We start from the raw sequence: 18,933 nt of genomic DNA on the forward strand, positions 1-18,933 counted from the left end.
ATGAATCATTACTTTATTCATAAGTTATTAGTAGTGAGTAGAGGAGTTCATATAGACACCAAATAAAGTGACAACATTCTAACACTATGTGAACCATTACTTTATTCATAAGTTATTAATGGTGATTAGAGGAGTTCATATAGACATCAAACAAAGTGACAACATTCTAACACTATATGAACCATTACTTTATTCATAAGTTATTAATAGTGAGTAGAGGAGTTCATATAGACACCAAACAAAGTGACAACATTCTAACACTATGTGAACCATTACTTTATTCATAAGTTATTAATGGTGAGTAGAGGAGTTCATATAGACACCAAACAAAGTGACAACATTCTAATACGATATGAACCATTACTTTATTCATAAGTTACTAATGGTGAGTAGAGGAGTTCATATAGACACCAAACAAAGTGACAACATTCTAACACTATGTGAACCATTACTTTATTCATAAGTTATTAATGGTGAGTAGAGGAGTTCATATAGACACCAAACAAAGTGACAACATTCTAACACTATATGAACCATTACTTCATTCATAAGTTATTAATGGTGAGTAGAGGAGTTCATATAGACACCAAACAAAGTGACAACATTCTAACACTATATGAATCATTCATTACTTTATTCATATCCTTGTCTCTGTTAGAATGCTCTTATGGATGGCTACGGTGAAACTGATCTCCACTTCATGTTTTCTTCAATGAAACTGACGTTTTAGGAAAGAAAATAAATGAGAAATAAATAAGTAACCGATTAATCTGCTGAATAATGATGAATAATTTATTTAGTTATGACGGTGTATCACATCTTATCTAAACAGCGAAAGTACTTTAGTTTACTAATGGTGAGTAAAAGATAATACGTCGAACTCAAACATATCCCTCTTATAGTTACAGGCCCGGCATGACCAGGTGGTTAGGGACGCTGGACTCCTAATCTGAGGTCGCAGTTTCGAATTCTGTTACACCAAACATGCTCACCTTTTCAGTAGTTGGGACGTTATAATGTTATGGTCAACACCACTATTCGTTGGTAAAAGAGTAGCCCAAGAGTTGGCGGTGGGAGTTGATGGCTAGCTGCCTTCCCTCTGGTCTTGCACTTCTAAATTTTGTATGGCTAGCGCAGATTGCCCGCGTGTAGCTTTGCGCGATATTAAAAAACACGTATAGTTGTTGAACAGTTGGAGCTGATGTCTGTTATGGGTTACATGACGTTAAAGTACTAAAAATCGAAATATCCTTACAAAAAGCAAGTTAAGTACAAACTGGTTTTTTTCACGTCCTTCTCAGCTGGTCTATTGAGCTCAAAATCAGACGCCTGCTAAAAAATCGTAGTTTAGATCTATATTCTGTCTTTCGAGAGTCTCTAACCAAGAAACATTCCGTTCAGTACAAGAATTCACCTTTGCTCTGAAGGATAATGGACAACAATCTCTTCGAACGCTGTTTTTATAAGCGAATCACACGAAGACTAGCTTTAGATATAAAAATATAATTAACATACTTTACCCGTTCCGTGTTTTAAAGGATGCTTGAGAACCGAAATAAATCATATACTTCACAATTATCAGAATTAATTATTGGAAAACGAATCGTTATCAGTTTTCATGGAATATGAAATCCGATTTCAAGCATTTATCTTTCGAACAGTAGCAAGTGGGGCTCAAACCTCAGACTTGGGCTGTGGATAAAACTGTGCCTAATCGCCGCTCTTGATCGAGTACTTCAAGAACTAACAGATTTAGTTCTGTGCATGTTTGTTTGTAATTAAGCACAATCTGCGCTCTGTCCACCTCCGATATAGAAACACAGATTCTAACGTTAAGTTCACCGATATTCGTTGTGCCACTAGAGCGCCACAGTCGAAAATTTGTTCTGTGCTTTTGCGTTGTGCGTTTTCGCCACGAGCCTAATTAGAATTAATTATAATTAAAATTCAGTTTATCATATAAATATTTGTAACGTCATGTAGCTGCTTTACTTTAGTTCTTGTCTTGTAGGATTAACAATCTGACCTCTGAACTCCATCTGACCTCTCTCGTGTTAATCTTTAATTACGCTTTTCATCATTTATTTCACATAACGACTATTATTCAGTGACGCCGATAAACAAGACTTCCAGTTGTGAATTACTATTGTAATCTTAATTTTAGGTCCCAAGTCTTAAAAGATTAACGTTTAAAGTCATCAATGAATGTCAATGATGTCTATATTGTTTGTCATCCTTTTCTTCAAAGTGCAATTTCATTGAGTATATAAACTACTACGACCGTGGAAGACGTGCGCATCACGCATGTTCTGTATAGTGCACAAAGTATTCGGTTCAGATGCGCTGTTGTTTCAATCGAAAAGTGAAAATGTTACCTTTTAGAACATTCTTCTCGTCACATAATTCGTTTGGGAAATTCCTCAGAGTTAAGGACTGTATTCGGTTACAGACAAGTAAAATAGTTTCAAAATGTTTTCAGATTCAACATTCTTGACATCTTTGTCCTGAAAGGAAAGACGAGAGACGAAATAAGAACGGAACTGGAGTCTTTGAAAAACAGCGACGCCCGAGTCATCCTTTTATATGTCACCAAGGACGAGGGAAGTGACATCATGGGAGCTGCTAATGATCTGGGAATAACGGGGAAGAATTACATGTGGATCGCCACTCAATCCGCAGTAGGTTCGGGAATTGTGAACTATGCCCCGAGCGAGTTTCCCATTGGCATGTTAGGTAATACCTTTTCTTTTGTTCAAACGGTCATTGTTTACAGAAACAGAAATGGACAACGCTAACGAAAATAAGAGAACGTAGCTCCAAGTGGCTAACCTGAGGCTCATAAAGATATAAAAGGGGATTTCGATAACCATGGTAGTCACAGAACAGGTGGCCTCCATTATATAGTTGTATTACTTGAAAACAAACAAACAAAACATTATACAAGTTTTAGAAAATTGAACTAAAATGGGCATAATCAAAGTTGTGAGAGAAAAATCTAGTTGTATAGCGTTAGTGTTTTATCTTTTAAAACTCAAAAAGGGAAATATTTCCTAAATACCTAAATGTGGTTTCCGTTATTAGATGTTCTTACACTCTTAGCAAAAATTTTCACGTTTTCATTTCGCTTGTTTAAACGTTACGAAAACTGTAGTTTGTCTCTCTTTTTTCACATAATAATTGGGTCCGTTATGGATTTTCAGTCATAGGTAAAATATAATTTTATATCTATCTTTTGTCTCCCACTAATCCAGTAGGTCTTTTTGTTAAATAATAGAGTTGTAAACAAATAGCTTGTCAACAAAAGTCGTAGTGGACAGTGACTTGTAGGAAACAAAGAACTTGTCAACAAAAGTTCTAGTGGACAGTGACTTGTAGGAAACAAAGAACTTGTCAACAAAAGTTGTAGTGGACAATGACTTGTAGGAAACAAAGAACTTGTCAACAAAAGTTGTAGTGGACAATGACTTGTAGGAAACAAAGAACTTGTCAACAAAAGTTGTAGTGGACAGTGACTTGTAGGAAACAAATAGCTTGTCAACAAAAGTCTTAGTGGATAGTGACTTGTAGAAAACAAAGAACTTGTCAACAAAAGTTGTAGTGGACAGTAACTTGTAGGAAACAAAGAACTTGTCAACAAAAGTTGTAGTGGACAGTGACTTGTAGGAAACAAAGAGCTTGTCAACAAAAGTTGTAGTGGACAGTGACTTGTAGGAAACAAATAGCTTGTCAACAAACGTTGTAGTGGACAGTGACTTGTAGGAAACAAAGAGCTTATCAACAAAAGTCGTAGTGGATAGTGACTTGTAGGAAACAAATAACTTGTCAACAAAAGTTGTAGTGGACAGTGACTTGTACGAAACAAATAGCTTGTCAACAAAAGTCCTAGTGGATAGTGACTTGTAGGAAACAAAGAACTTGTCAACAAAAGTTCTAGTGGACAGAGACTTGTAGAAAACAAATAGCTTCTCAACAAACGTTCTAGTGGACACTGACTTCTAGAAAACAAATAGCTTGTCAACAAAAGTTGTAGTGGACAGTGACTTGTAGGAAACAAATAGCTTATCAACAAAAGTTCTAGTGGACAGTGACTTGTAGAAAACAAATAGCTTGTCAACAAAACTTGTAGTGGACAGTGACTTGTAGGAAACAAATAGCTTGTCAACAAAAGTTCTAGTGGACAGTGACTTGTAGGAAACAAATAGCTTATCAACAAAAGTCGTAGTGGACAGTGACTTGTAGAAAACAAATAGCTTGTCAACAAAAGTTGTAGTGGACAGTGACTTGTAGGAAACAAAGATCTTGTCAACAAAATTTGTAGTGGACAGTGACTTGTAGAAAACAAAGAACTTGTCAACAAAAGTTGTAGTGGACAGTGACTTGTAGGACACAAAGAGCTTGTCAACAAAAGTTGTAGTGGACAGTGACTTGTAGGATACAAAGAACTTGTCAACAAACGTTGTAGTGGACAGTGACTTGTAGGAAACAAATAGCTTATCAACAAAAGTTGTAGTAGACAGTGACTTGTAGGAAACAAATAGCTTGTCAACAAACGTTGTAGTGGACAGTGACTTGTAGGAAACAAAGAGCTTATCAACAAAAGTTGTAGTAGACAGTGACTTGTAGGAAACAAATAACTTGTCAAAAATGTTGTAGTGGACAGTGACTTGTAGGAAACAAATAGCTTGTCAACAAAAGTCCTAGTGGATAGTGACTTGTAGGAAACAAAGAACTTGTTAACAAAAGTTGTAGTGGACAGTGACTTGTAGGAAACAAAGATCTTGTCAACAAAAGTTGTAATGGACAGTGACTTGTAGGAAACAAAGAGCTTCTCAACAAACGTTCTAGTGGACACTGACTTCTAGAAAACAAATAGCTTGTCAACAAAACTTGTAGTGGACAGTGACTTGTAGGAAACAAATAGCTTATCAACAAAAGTTCTAGTGGACAGTGACTTGTAGAAAACAAATAGCTTGTCAACAAAACTTGTAGTGGACAGTGACTTGTAGGAAACAAATAGCTTGTCAACAAAACTTGTAGTGGACAGTGACTTGTAGGAAACAAATAGCTTGTCAACAAAAGTTCTAGTGGACAGTGACTTGTAGGAAACAAATAGCTTATCAACAAAAGTCGTAGTGGACAGTGACTTGTAGAAAACAAATAGCTTGTCAACAAAAGTTGTAGTGGACAGTGACTTGTAGGAAACAAAGAGCTTATCAACAAAAGTTGTAGTAGACAGTGACTTGTAGGAAACAAATAACTTGTCAAAATGTTGTAGTGGACAGTGACTTGTAGGAAACAAATAGCTTGTCAACAAAAGTCCTAGTGGATAGTGACTTGTAGGAAACAAAGAACTTGTTAACAAAAGTTGTAGTGGACAGTGACTTGTAGGAAACAAAGATCTTGTCAACAAAAGTTGTAATGGACAGTGACTTGTAGGAAACAAAGAGCTTCTCAACAAACGTTCTAGTGGACACTGACTTCTAGAAAACAAATAGCTTGTCAACAAAACTTGTAGTGGACAGTGACTTGTAGGAAACAAATAGCTTATCAACAAAAGTTCTAGTGGACAGTGACTTGTAGAAAACAAATAGCTTGTCAACAAAACTTGTAGTGGACAGTGACTTGTAGGAAACAAATAGCTTGTTAACAAAACTTGTAGTGGACAGTGACTTGTAGGAAACAAATAGCTTGTCAACAAAAGTTCTAGTGGACAGTGACTTGTAGGAAACAAATAGCTTATCAACAAAAGTCGTAGTGGACAGTGACTTGTAGAAAACAAAGATCTTGTCAACAAAATTTGTAGTGGACAGTGACTTGTAGAAAACAAAGAACTTGTCAACAAAAGTTGTAGTGGACAGTGACTTGTAGGACACAAAGAGCTTGTCAACAAAAGTTGTAGTGGACAGTGACTTGTAGGATACAAAGAAGTTGTCAACAAACGTTGTAGTGGACAGTGACTTGTAGGAAACAAAGAGCTTGTCAACAAAAGTTGTAGTAGACAGTGACTTGTAGGAAACAAATAGCTTGTCAACAAACGTTGTAGTGGACAGTGACTTGTAGGAAACAAAGAGCTTATCAACAAAAGTTGTAGTAGACAGTGACTTGTAGGAAACAAATAACTTGTCAAAAATGTTGTAGTGGACAGTGACTTGTAGGAAACAAATAGCTTGTCAACAAAAGTCCTAGTGGATAGTGACTTGTAGGAAACAAAGAACTTGTTAACAAAAGTTGTAGTGGACAGTGACTTGTAGGAAACAAAGATCTTGTCAACAAAAGTTGTAATGGACAGTGACTTGTAGGAAACAAAGAACTTGTCAACAAAAGTCCTAGTGGATAGTGACTTGTAGGAAACAAATAACTTCTCAACAAAAGTTGTAGTGGACAGTGACTTGTACGAAACAAATAGCTTGTCAACAAAAGTCCTAGTGGATAGTGACTTGTAGGAAACAAAGAACTTGCCAACAAAAGTTGTAGTGGACAGTGTCTTGTAGGAAACAAAGATCTTGTCAACAAAATTTGTAGTGGACAGTGACTTGTAGGAAACAAAGAACTTGTCAACAAAAGTTCTAGTGGACAGTGACTTGTAGGAAACAAAGATCTTGTCAACAAAATTTGTAGTGGACAGTGACTTGTAGGAAACAAAGAACTTGTCAACAAAAGTTCTAGTGGACAGTGACTTGTAGGAAACAAAATGTAACTCTGAAACGCTATTTTTACAAACATCTGATTTGAAATCAAGTAAGAACAAAATAAAGTGCACTTGTTTTTATGACAAAGTATTATGAGTATTGTGGGTTGGTTTAACTTATTGAATTTCTTCAAACGTCTGATAAAAAGCCGCGAAAGCTTGCGTGTAGAATGAAAACACATCAGTACGTTAATTTTCACGCTCAGATATATTGGTATGAAACGTACGACCACTAAAAATCTGTCTTGTTCACAATTACTCTGATTGTGTCATAAAACTGCAGAAACGATCGTATTGTGATTCTACGACACCAATAGGATATTCATAAAAACGTAGACTTACAAATAAACGGATTTCGTAAGCCTATTATTTCTAGTTTTTTGGCTGTGAGCCTAGTTTGGGTCACGCTCTTATCCAACTTAAGTAAAAATATCAAAATATAATTTACTTTATTAACATTGCTCTAAGTGTTGCTAAGAAACGTTCTTAGGCTTAGGCGCATATTTATCGATGCCTCTTGCTTGAGTTTTGCCATAAATGTTTCTCATTCGTTCGGATTTAGACACAATTAACAAAGGGGAACGTCATTGATTCACAAAACAACTTTAATTTTGTCATATTTATGGATATAAAATGCGATTCGCAGAACTATGAGTACAACAGTAATTGAAAACTGAACATGATATATTTCTTTATAACTGAAAGTTTACATATCTCTCTAAGTTTGTAAGCTTGGTAACGTCACATCCGATGAATCACACGTCGTTAAAGTTGCAAAAAATTCTTATCTCTAAACGTTGCCTGATAAAGTGTGTACATATATATATATATAATTAAATTGTTGACTTGAAGCTACGTTAAAATGTTGTGTTTTTTTTCTGTTAATTTACATTTTTGCAAAAGATTGAAATAGAGTGAATGTTTTTTATTTACCCTGAACACAATATTTTCGAAACGTGACTTGGTTGCTAATTTTGTGTTCTTGATAAATTCCAAGAGCAAAAGATAATCTATTTAAAAGAAACTAAACCTGTTTCCACTCTGGCCTTACATACTTCTGGTGAGATCTGAATCGATCTAACGTTTATAATAAAAAAGCACATTCATTGTATTAAATTTGGTAACATCTGTCTGGCAGGGTAAGTATTGACTACAGACTGACAGACAGACAGATATAAAAGTAATTAAGTCACAACTAGTGTTTATTAACAGTAAAATAACATTGTTTGTTGCTCTTTTTAGACGTTTTTTACTAATTTATAAAGTTGTTAGCAGTGGTGGATTTAAGGTTGTATGGGCCCCGGGGCGAATAATTTTTGTGGGCCCTACATCTAATGTAATTTTACACAGTATAAAGTTATCAATGGACCTCCTTTAAGAACATGGATCCTGGTCCTGAATCCCCTCTAGCCCCTACCGAAATACGCCACTGCCTATTAGACATCTCTTATTCAAGCATACTTGTAGATGAACAAATTACTTTATCTTCGCCCATCTATATTCCACGAGTGTATTATTAAAAACCAGTTTCTCACGCTGGTTTGTGTATATAAACAAATCTAATTTATTTCACTTTCTTTTGTCGCTCAAGCTATCCATTTCAACGCCAGCACGCTCAAGCTTGAGGATGAAATGGAGCGAGCCATTTCCATATTTTTTCACGGTCTCGAGCTCTTCGTGAAATCGCACAGTTACCTTAATATCAATTTATCACATTCTCTGGAGTGTTACGGACCCGGTGACAACAGTTGGAGTCGTGGTGACTTCTTTTACAGGTTCGTAGCTTTGTCTGAGAGGAGATGTTTTGTTTGGTTCTATGTTATTGAATTTCGCGCAACGTTACACGTGGGCTATCTGCGCTAGCCGTCCATAATTTAGCAGTGTAATACTAGAGGGAAGGCAGCTAGTCATCACCACCCACCGCCAACTCTTGGGCTACTCTTTTACCAACGAATAGTGTGATTGACCATCACATTATTACGTTTCCACGGCTGAAAGGGCGAGTATGTTTGGTGCAACGGGGATTGGAACCTTCGACCCTCAGATTACGAGTCGAACGCTTTAACCACCTGGCCATGGAGACTCTTTCTTTAGGTTTTGTTTTCATTAAGTGTGTGAATAGAGAGAAAACAAAACAATCTTGCTGAAGAGAGCCCTATGATATATTGTTTAAATTATTCTGTTTGATCGACGAAGATCGCACTATTGATCGGTTTGAGTGTGTGTGTGTGTTTTTATAACAAAGCCACATCGTAAATCGAACCCTGATTTTAGCGTTGTAAATCCGAAGAGTTACCCAGCGATAAACTGATTTGAGTTGAAGGGCTGTCATTTCGTTGTCACGTGTTGCTTACAAAAAAAAAAAAAAACACGTTTTAGAGTAAGAAATATTTTTTTCATTAAGCCAACCACAAGGAAGTTTACGTTTACTACCTTTGTGTGACGTTCGTTCACTGTATAACTAACTAATAGCCTACTTAATTGACGAAACTGAGGGTCGTGCGGTGCGGCTCAATGATTGCGAGGTTAAATGATCTCACAACACGTGATACCCCTTCATCAATTAGCTCTTAATATAAAAAATACCTTGAATCAAATAGTCTGAACAAACAAACGGTAAATAGATCGGTTTATATAATAGGAGACAACAGATATGAATATACTTCTAAAACCTGGGTGTCGGGAACAGGTATTCAAACTCAATTGAATGACATTACTTCTGTTTTGAGTGTTTTTTTTTAAACAAATAAATAAATTCAAAAATAAAACCTTAACTACACAAACACTGGCTTCTGAGACAGGACTCAAATGGATGACTCATCTATTCCCTATATAACTTTGCTATTCAAGATACCGTCTGCACTCCATTTGTAAAGTTTAAAAAAGTTTTAGATGCTTTCCACATATTCATTCACACACATACATTACTTTTTCAAGACTCATAATTTTGCAAGTTGCTGTAATATTTCATACGAAAAAAAAGTGAAGCCACATGGAGTGGCCGCGCATTACGAATCTACAGACCATGGTTATCGGCCACTATAGAGCACATACTGAAACGCATATTACACATCTCAAGACCACAATTATCGACCACTGTAGAAGACATTATGAAATGCATATTACATATCTACAGATCACAGTTATCGGCCACTATAGAGCAGGGCTTCTCAAACTTTTTTGACCTGTGGAGCTTCACATCAGAAATAAAAAAAAAAAACATTCCGAAGCCTCAATAAAAATACACTAAAAATAGAAACAATCGGTCACTAGCACCAGATAATGTTTACTTCAAGCTTTTAGAATATAAGTTTATTTAAAATATCAATATTTAAAGAAAAAATATTTTCTTCTACTCACTTGTTCAAAAATTCTGCTTGCAAAGTTTATATCAGTAAAAGTACAGAGTACTTATTTATGTATTAGTGGTTCGGATGGGCTTGCTTTTGTTCACAAAGTGGTCCAATATTTGAAGTTATGGTTGTTACCTGTAAGCGCAAATCATCTTCAATATTTAGCCTGTTTCTAAATTTGGTATCTGTATCTGTATACAGTGAAAATGTTTGCTCACGAACGTATGTTCTTGGGAAACGCATAAAAAATTTGAAAGCTCTGTTGCTTATTTCAGGGTATTCCATGGTCATTTGAATCAAACATTTATTCATGCTGATATTTTGTTTTTAGGGTGTCATCAGTTGAAATTTCTATAAGCTGTTCTTTCTCTTTCAAAGGCAAATCGTTGGTATTTGCAGAGTCAACAAAGGGATTTTGAATCCACAGTAATTGATCTAAGTGAGGAGGGAAGTACTCCCCAATAGTTGTACACAAATCAGATATGTGCTGCAAGACTGAAACTTTTGTATCTTCACTTAAGGAAATTCATAAGTAAAAAACCACTGAGGTTTTCCAAGCATTCAAGTTTTTCCATAAGTATAGATTCACCCCAATCTTTAACTTACGTTGAAGCGCTTCCATTTTACTCTGAACTTTGAAGTACGTTATTCTGGTACCCTGCATTTAGATAGGCAAATACGTTCGAAAGATAGGCCACTTTCTGTATCCAGCAATTGTCCCTTAATTTGTATACAAGTTCAAAATAGCATTCACATAAAAAGAAACTATCTCCTCACCCAGTTCATAAATCCAAGTAAACACTTTTCCACGAGAAAGCCATCGGACTTCAGTATGAAACAACAAATGTTTATAGAAACTTCCCATATCCTCACAGAGTAAACTGAAGATCTTCATATTGAGTGATCTTCATTTTATAAAATGAACTATTTTTATGACATCACCCAATACCTCTTTTAAGTCTTCTGGCATTTATTTCATTGCACGTGCATGACGATGAAGACAGCAGTGGATACTCTCAATATCCGGGTTTTTCTTTTTTATGTGTGTCACTGCACCTGAAAATTTTCCAATCACAGCTGCAGCACCAGCAGTGCAACTACTTGAGCAAAGCTGCCATTGGACCTCATGTTCTTCCATAAAGAAATCAATCAGTTTTAATATTTCTTCGTCTGTTGTTTGAGCAGGCAAAGGTTTCCAAATTTTGAAATTGAAACAACTGATACTGCACCTAATTGCATCACAATGTTTCAAATTTGGACAAGTTTCAGCTATGACGTCATGTTTTATTTAGTTTCATTTTGTTCGAGATTTAGCCGCTAATCCAGATTTATCTTTTTTAGACAGTTGGCATCACTACCCAGGGTTGACCTGTGTTTCATACGAAAATTACTAGGCTATCTTGCATCTCCATTAACGCATGGGATCTGGAGATGGTGTCGTATCTACTAGCAACCAGTGGCGCCACTGTCGAAGTTAATTGAGATTGTATTAACATTTTCATCGCGAGAACTTCCCCTAAGCTAAATAAAATCGTCTGGCGTTAAGCAGAATAAAATACTAAAAGCCTCAATACGTGATAAACTTGTTATATTAAAGAAATGTTTTACGTTTTTTGTACAGCGTATTCTGATTCAATTTTATAGTTTTATAAAAAATATTAACATTCTAAAATATCCTAGTGGAGCTCCAGATAACTATAGTGGAGCCCATGGGCTCCGCGGAGCATAGTTTGAAAAATCGTGCATTAGAGGACTTTTTGAAATGTACATAACACATTTACAGACCCAGATCCTAATGGATGAATGATAAAGTGTCTTAAAAACATTAAACCATGAAAAAGTGTATTATTTGGCTACAAGATGTGCCTCTCATTGGAAATCAAATTTATATCATGATGTTGATTTTTGGTTTTTCAGAAATTAAAAATAAAACATTTATTTTTCAACAAAATGTCTTTCAAACTTGAAAATATGGTAGGGTAGTCACTCACTGTAAACAGAACCATATTGATGGATAAAGTATTTATACATCATATAACATATATATATATATATATATATGTATGTGTGCTGTAAACTAGATTCTACAACTGATGCACGTGAATTTTAAAAATATATATTAAACATTTTCTCACAATTTAACAATAAAAGTAACACAGTCTTTTCTTATATATTTGTAAGATACAACTTTGGTTTCTCTGATAAACTTTAAACATTCACTTCTTTGTTCACTGGATTGAACAGGTTATTTCAAATTAACAGTAGAAAAATTTATACTTCACGTGTAGATTTTGTAGTTTTGTTTCCAGATTTCTTACAGATAAAATTCAGAACACCTATGTGATTGGAGGGTTCTTTCTACCAAACACGTTTTTTGGTCACACCTAAGACATAACACTTTGTAGTTTCAATTAAACTAAAACGAGAGAAAGTACCCAATATTCGCAACATTTGACATTCTTTTAGACAGTAAATTAATGGATGAGATGTTGAGCATGGTCAAATGATAGGGTTTGGCCTGAAAACTGTAGTTAGATCTGAAATCGGTCAAGAGGTGACGAAAATAGGATATAAAAGTATGTACTTTAAAACAACAACAACACAGAGCCGTTCTATGAGCCACTATGCCGCGGCTGAAACAGAAGAAAGAAAGATCATTAATGATTTATTAACATATCGAGTGCTTTTCTGAACAGGCACTTCACACGAGACAGTCACACTGTGCAGATAGGTTTCGATTTCGTTTAGGTGAATATAGATACTTTAATAATTATCAAATTTTAAAATGTCCAGATAGGTTTCGGTTTCGTTTAGGTAAATAGAGATACTTTAATAAATATAAATTTTAAAATTTCCAGATAGGTTTCGGTTTCGTTTAGGTGAATATAAATACTTTAATAATTATCAAATTTTAAAACGTTCAGATAGGTTTCGGTTTCGTTTAGGTGAATATAGATGCTTTAATAATTATCAAATTTTCAAAGGTATGGGCAGGTTTTGGTTTATTTACTTAGTGTGTTGCACATTAAATCGCACTGCTACTTACGTTCATCAGATCATGAGCAAAACTAAATCTGTAATCTAACCTATTATCAGTTATTTATATTTAATTCATTTTTTTCTGGTTAAAATATACTTACTTAGATAACAACTGAAGATTTCACCAGCAAGAAGTGTAGCAAATTTCACGTACTTAACGCATGATTAATCAATATAGTTCTTTGATAGATTGTTTAGACAGAGTACTCATGATGAAACTTTGTAGAATGGATGACAACTGCCTGTTGTGGAGACACAAGTATAGAGGACGACGTTTTGAAAGTCTTCCATCTTTCAAAACGTCGTCTTCTACACTTGTATCTCCACAATAGGCATTGGTGTCAATTCTACAAAGTTTCAACAATCAATACAGGCTCTTCGCTGATAGCGGTGTTTTTGGCCGTAATCCCAATAATATCTCTTAAGGACAGGATAGCTTCGAAAATTTAGATTAGTCCTAATTATACATACTGTGCTAAAATCCAAAATAATCCTCATTATAAAAATATATAATGATAAATATATATATATATAGAAATTAATACTTTAACAGTCAAACAAAATACAAAGGAAGAACTGCTTTAAAAACAGCAAATCCAAATCTGTGATAAATAACATTTTAATTCCCAAAACAAGCGTCCCCCGCTGGTACAGCGGTAAGTTTATGGATTTACAACGCTAAAATTAGGAATTCGATTCCCCTCGGTGGGCTCAGCAGATAGCCCAATGTGGTTTTGCTATAAGAAAACACACACACAAAACAAGCCTAAATAAAAAATAAAATGAAGTTTAAAACACTGTATAAATGAAAAGGAGGGTCGCGGGTTCGAATCCTCGTCACATCAAACATGCTCGTCATTTCAGCCGTGGGGGCGTTATAATGTAACAGTCGATAAACGAGTAGTTCAAGAGTTGGCGGTGGGGGGTGATGACTGCCTGCCTTCCCTCTAATCTTATATTGCTAAATTAGGGATGACTAGCCCTAATAACCCTCGTGTAGCTTTGAGCTAGCGAAATTCAAAAATAAACAAACTTTGTCACCACTAACTACTCTTAATGAAGGAAGGATCAAAGAAGGATCATAGTATAGTTAAGTGAATGATGTGTGGCTTATTCCAGCTGTGAAACAATTTAACTGAATTAATTATGTTTAACAATAACAACAAAACGTTTATTAAAGTAATATGTACAACTCTATCCTAACATAGAGAGCTAACTCAGACAGAAATGCTGATGTTTAGTAACTGAAACTAGAACGATCGATTAAACTCTTCGCTTTGTAAAATAGGAAGTTCCGGTTTCATAACGTCTTGCATTTTTTATAAGTTCTTCGGAAATATAAAATCAATGGCACTGACTTTCCTTCTGCCAATGTGTCGATAAATCACATTCAATAAAAACCACTTCTTTATATGTACGAACACATAAATCACATTCAATAAAAACCACTTCTTTATATGTACGAACACATAAATCACATTCAATAAAAACCACTTCTTTATATGTACGAACACATAAATCACATTCAATAAAAACCACTTCTTTATATGTACGAACACATAAATCACATTCAATAAAAACCACTTCTTTATATGTACGAACACATAAATCACATTCAATAAAAACCACTTCTTTATATGTACGAACACATAAATCACATTCAATAAAAACCACTTCTTTATATGTACGAACACATAAATCACATTCAATAAAAACCACTTCTTTATATGTACGAACACATAAATCACATTCAATAAAAACCACTTCTTTATATGTACGAACACATAAATCACATTCAATAAAAACCACTTCTTTATATGTACGAACACATATTTTCTAAAAACAATGTGTGTTTGTTCTTTTAAACAATTATGTTTTTTCCTGCTATTATATGTTGTACATAATTACGTTCCATTTACGCTGTTTTAAAGATCTGTTCCAGACAGCTCTCAATCTTCGAGGTATTTGTTGCGATGAAGCTGGAAACAGCTACATCACCATCATGTATAGTTGAATAAAAAATCTTCACAGCATGTTCTAACAAATATTAACAGTACGTTCTAATAAATCTTAACAGTATTTTCTAACAAATATTAACAGTATGTTCTGACAAATCTTAACAGTACGTTCTAACAAATTTTATCAATGGAGAGAGAAGGCTATATTAAAAATATCCTTCTTTAAATAATTTAATGATAGATAACATTATTTGAATAAGTTAATCATAAATAACATTGTTATAATCAGTTGATGATAAATATCGTGTTAGAACCAGTTGATAATAAATAACATTGTTTGGATCAGGTGATGATAAATAACATTGTTTCAATCAGCTGATGATAAATACCATTCTTAGAATCAGTTAATGATAAATAACATTGTTTGAATAAGGGGATGATAAATAACATTGTTTGAATAAGGGGATGATAAATAACATTAAATCAGTTGATGATAAATAACATTGTTAGGATAAGGTGATGATAAATAACATTGTTTGAATCAGGTGATGATAAATAACATTGTTTGAATTAGGTGATAATAAATAACATTGTTTGAATCAGTTGATGATAAATTACATTGTTTGAATCAGTTGATGATAAATAACATTTTTTGAATCAGTTGATGATAAATAACATTGTTTGAATTAGGTGATAATAAATAACATTGTTAGAATCAGTTGATGATAAATAACATTGTTTGAATTAGGTGATAATAAATAACATTGTTAGAACCAGTTGATGTTAAATAACATTGTTTGAATCAGTTGATGAAAAATAACATTGTTTGAATTAGGTGATGATAAGTAACACTGCTTGAATCAGCTGATGATAAATAACATTGTTTGAATTAGGTGATGATAAATAGCATTGTTTGAATTAGGTGATAATAAATAACATTGTTAGAACCAGTTGATGTTAAATAACATTCTTTGAATTATTTTACAATAAATAACAGTGTTTGAATCAGATGATGATAAATAACATTGTTTGAATCAGGTGATGATAAATAGGATTGTTAGGATAAGGTGATGATAAGGTGAATTAGGTGATAATGAATAACAAAGTTAGATCCAGTTGATGTTAAATAACATTGCTCGAATTAGTTTATGATAAATAACATTGTTAGAACCAGTTGATGTTAAATAACATTGCTTGAATTAGTTTATGATAAATAACATTGTTAGAATCAGTTGATGTTAAATAACATTGCTTGAATTAGTTTATGATAAATAACATTGTTAGAACCAGTTGATGTTAAATAACATTGCTTGAATTAGTTTATGATAAATAACATTGTTAGAACCAGTTGATGTTAAATAACATTGCTTGAATTAGTTTATGATAAATAACATTGTTAGAACCAGTTGATGTTAAATAACATTGCTTGAATTAGTTTATGATAAATAACATTGTTAGAATCAGTTGATGACAAATAACATTGTTTAAATCAGATGATAATAAATAATATTGTTTGGATCAGCTGATGAGAAATAACATTGTTAGGATCAGCTGATGATAAATAACGTTGTTTGAATCAGTTGATGATAAATAACGTTGTTCGGATCAGCTGATGATAAATAACGTTGTTTGAATCAGGTGATGATAAATAGCGTTGTTCGGATCAGTTGATGACAAATAACATTGTTTAAATCAGGTGATGATAAATAGGATTGTTAGGATAAGGTGATGATAAGGTAAATTAGGTGATAATGAATAACATAGTTAGAACCAGTTGATGTTAAATAACATTGCTCGAATTAGTTTATGATAAATAACATTGTTAGAATCAGTTGATGACAAATAACATTGTTTAAATCAGGTGATGATAAATAACATTGTTTGAATCAGATGATGATAAATATCATTGTTTTAATCAGGTGATGATAAATAACATTGTTTAAATCAGGTAATCTCAAACAGTATTCAAATCAGATACTGATAAGTACCATGGTTTATACCAGGAAAGGCGGATACGTAGCACTTATTTCTGAACTCTGACTAACAAGTTATTACTTATCAGAGATATATATTGGAAATATATCAAATAAATGTATGTAGGAGAAGAATAGTCAGTCAGAAAAAGAAACGTCTAGTATAATGTTCCAGGTGAATTATTTTATCTCTTTGTTTGAAAAATACATGTATTTATGTATATATATATATATATCTTTTCAAAGATATCTTCGCAACGTAAGCATAGCGGCGAGACACGGCCAATCAAAACTGGAATTTAATATTGACGGCACGCTCAAGTACGTGAACCTGGAAGTTGTGAACCTAAACAAAAGAAAAATATGGGAAAAAGTAAGTTCTGTGTATTGCTTTGGTGTTTATCTTGGCAGCAAGGTGGCTTCTCCATTATGGTTACACTTCCCAAGGTTAATGAAACATATGTTTCATAATGTATTTTAGGTTATTTTGTTTGGGTGTTTAAAGAACTCGGTATTTATTGAAGTGTGGCTAACGAAACTGTTGTAACTATGTTTTATGTGTAAAGTATGGCTAACGAAACTGTTGTAACTATGTTTTATGTGTAAAGTGTGGCTAACGAAATTGTTGTAACTATGTTTTAAGTGTAAAGTGTGGCTAACGAAACTGTTGTAACTATGTTTTAAGTGTAAAGTGTGGCTAACGAAACTGTTGTAACTATGTTTTAAGTGTAAAGTGTGGCTAACGAAACTGTTGTAACTATGTTTTAAGTGTAAAGTGTGGCTAACGAAACTGTTGTAACTATGTTTTATGTGTAAAGTGTGGCTAACGAAACTGTTGTAACTATGTTTTAAGTGTAAAGTGTGGCTAACGAAACTGTTGTAACTATGTTTTATGTGTAAAGTGTGGCTAACGAAACTGTTGTAACTATGTTTTAAGTGTAAAGTGTGGCTAACGAAACTGTTGTAACTATGTTTTAAGTGTAAAGTGTGGCTAACGAAACTGTTGTAACTATGTTTTAAGTGTAAAGTGTGGCTAACGAAACTGTTGTAACTATGTTTTATGTGTAAAGTATGGATAATCAAAGTATTGTAACTATGTTTTAGCTTAAAGTGTAAATAATGATATACCTCTGCGTGTTTAATATGTCCTCTTTCTATGAAATATTGTTAATGTATTAGTCTAATCTTTCCAACGTACACATTATATGTGTGAATTTAACAATACCACCAGAAGCTTACAAAGAACAAGTTTCATTGTTATCAGTTTTACTTACCATACATAATGGATCGTGATAATAGATAAAACTGGTGTCATTATCTGGTTGTCGACGTTAGCTACTTTACCTCTTGTGAACGGTCTACAAAACAAGCAAGAGTGTTAACACGTATTCACTTTGTTCTCAGGTAGGCTCTTGGACAGAACGTGGGCTAGAAATAAAAGACATTGTCTGGCCGGGAGACTCGCCAGTGCCTCCTCCTGGAGTTCCCGAAAAATTCAACTTGAAAATCACATTTCTGGAAGAGCCACCGTATCTTAACATATTTCCAATGGACGTGGAAACCGGAGGTGCAAAGCTAGTAGATCGGTTCGATGTCGAGTAGTTCCTGAAACCGAACTTGTTGGGTATGACAGTGATATACTGAAACCGAACTTGTTGGGTATGACAGTGATATACTGAAACCGAACTTGTTGGGTATGACAGTGATATACTGAAACCGAACTTGTTGGGTATGACAGTGATATACTGAAACCGAACTTGTTGGGTATGACAGTAATATAACAACCAAGATAACTCAAAGTTCAAAAAATAAAGACAAAATAACGATAATAAGGAAGTTAAACTGAACTTATTCATTTTAATTCCCGTATACACTCTGTTTCTCTAATACTAATAAAGAAGATATATTACTCTTGGTTATCT

General features: G+C 33.9%; 1 protein-coding gene across 1 annotated transcript; it reads left to right on the forward strand.

Annotated features, from left to right (window-relative positions):
- Positions 1–802: 802 nt before the first annotated feature.
- Positions 803–18,613, forward strand: LOC143226988 (glutamate receptor ionotropic, NMDA 2B-like). The gene is made up of 5 exons (XM_076458537.1): positions 803–837; positions 2,480–2,733; positions 8,280–8,463; positions 17,258–17,426; positions 18,416–18,613. Exons 1-5 carry the CDS (start codon positions 803–805, stop codon positions 18,611–18,613), a joined length of 840 nt encoding a protein of 279 aa, XP_076314652.1.
- Positions 18,614–18,933: the final 320 nt, after the last annotated feature.

Source organism: Tachypleus tridentatus, chromosome 9 (assembly GCF_004210375.1).
Source record: "Tachypleus tridentatus isolate NWPU-2018 chromosome 9, ASM421037v1, whole genome shotgun sequence".
Lineage (NCBI taxonomy): Eukaryota > Metazoa > Arthropoda > Merostomata > Xiphosura > Limulidae > Tachypleus > Tachypleus tridentatus.

Bases quoted from the DNA above. Each gene is read 5' to 3' on its own strand.
- LOC143226988 (XM_076458537.1), top strand. From the start codon at position 803: ATGACGGTGTATCACATCTTATCTAAACAGCGAAA. The intron at 838-2,479 runs GTACTTTAGTTT...AAATGTTTTCAG, and splicing joins ATCTTATCTAAACAGCGAAA to ATTCAACATTCTTGACATCT. The intron at 2,734-8,279 runs GTAATACCTTTT...TTGTCGCTCAAG, and splicing joins GTTTCCCATTGGCATGTTAG to CTATCCATTTCAACGCCAGC.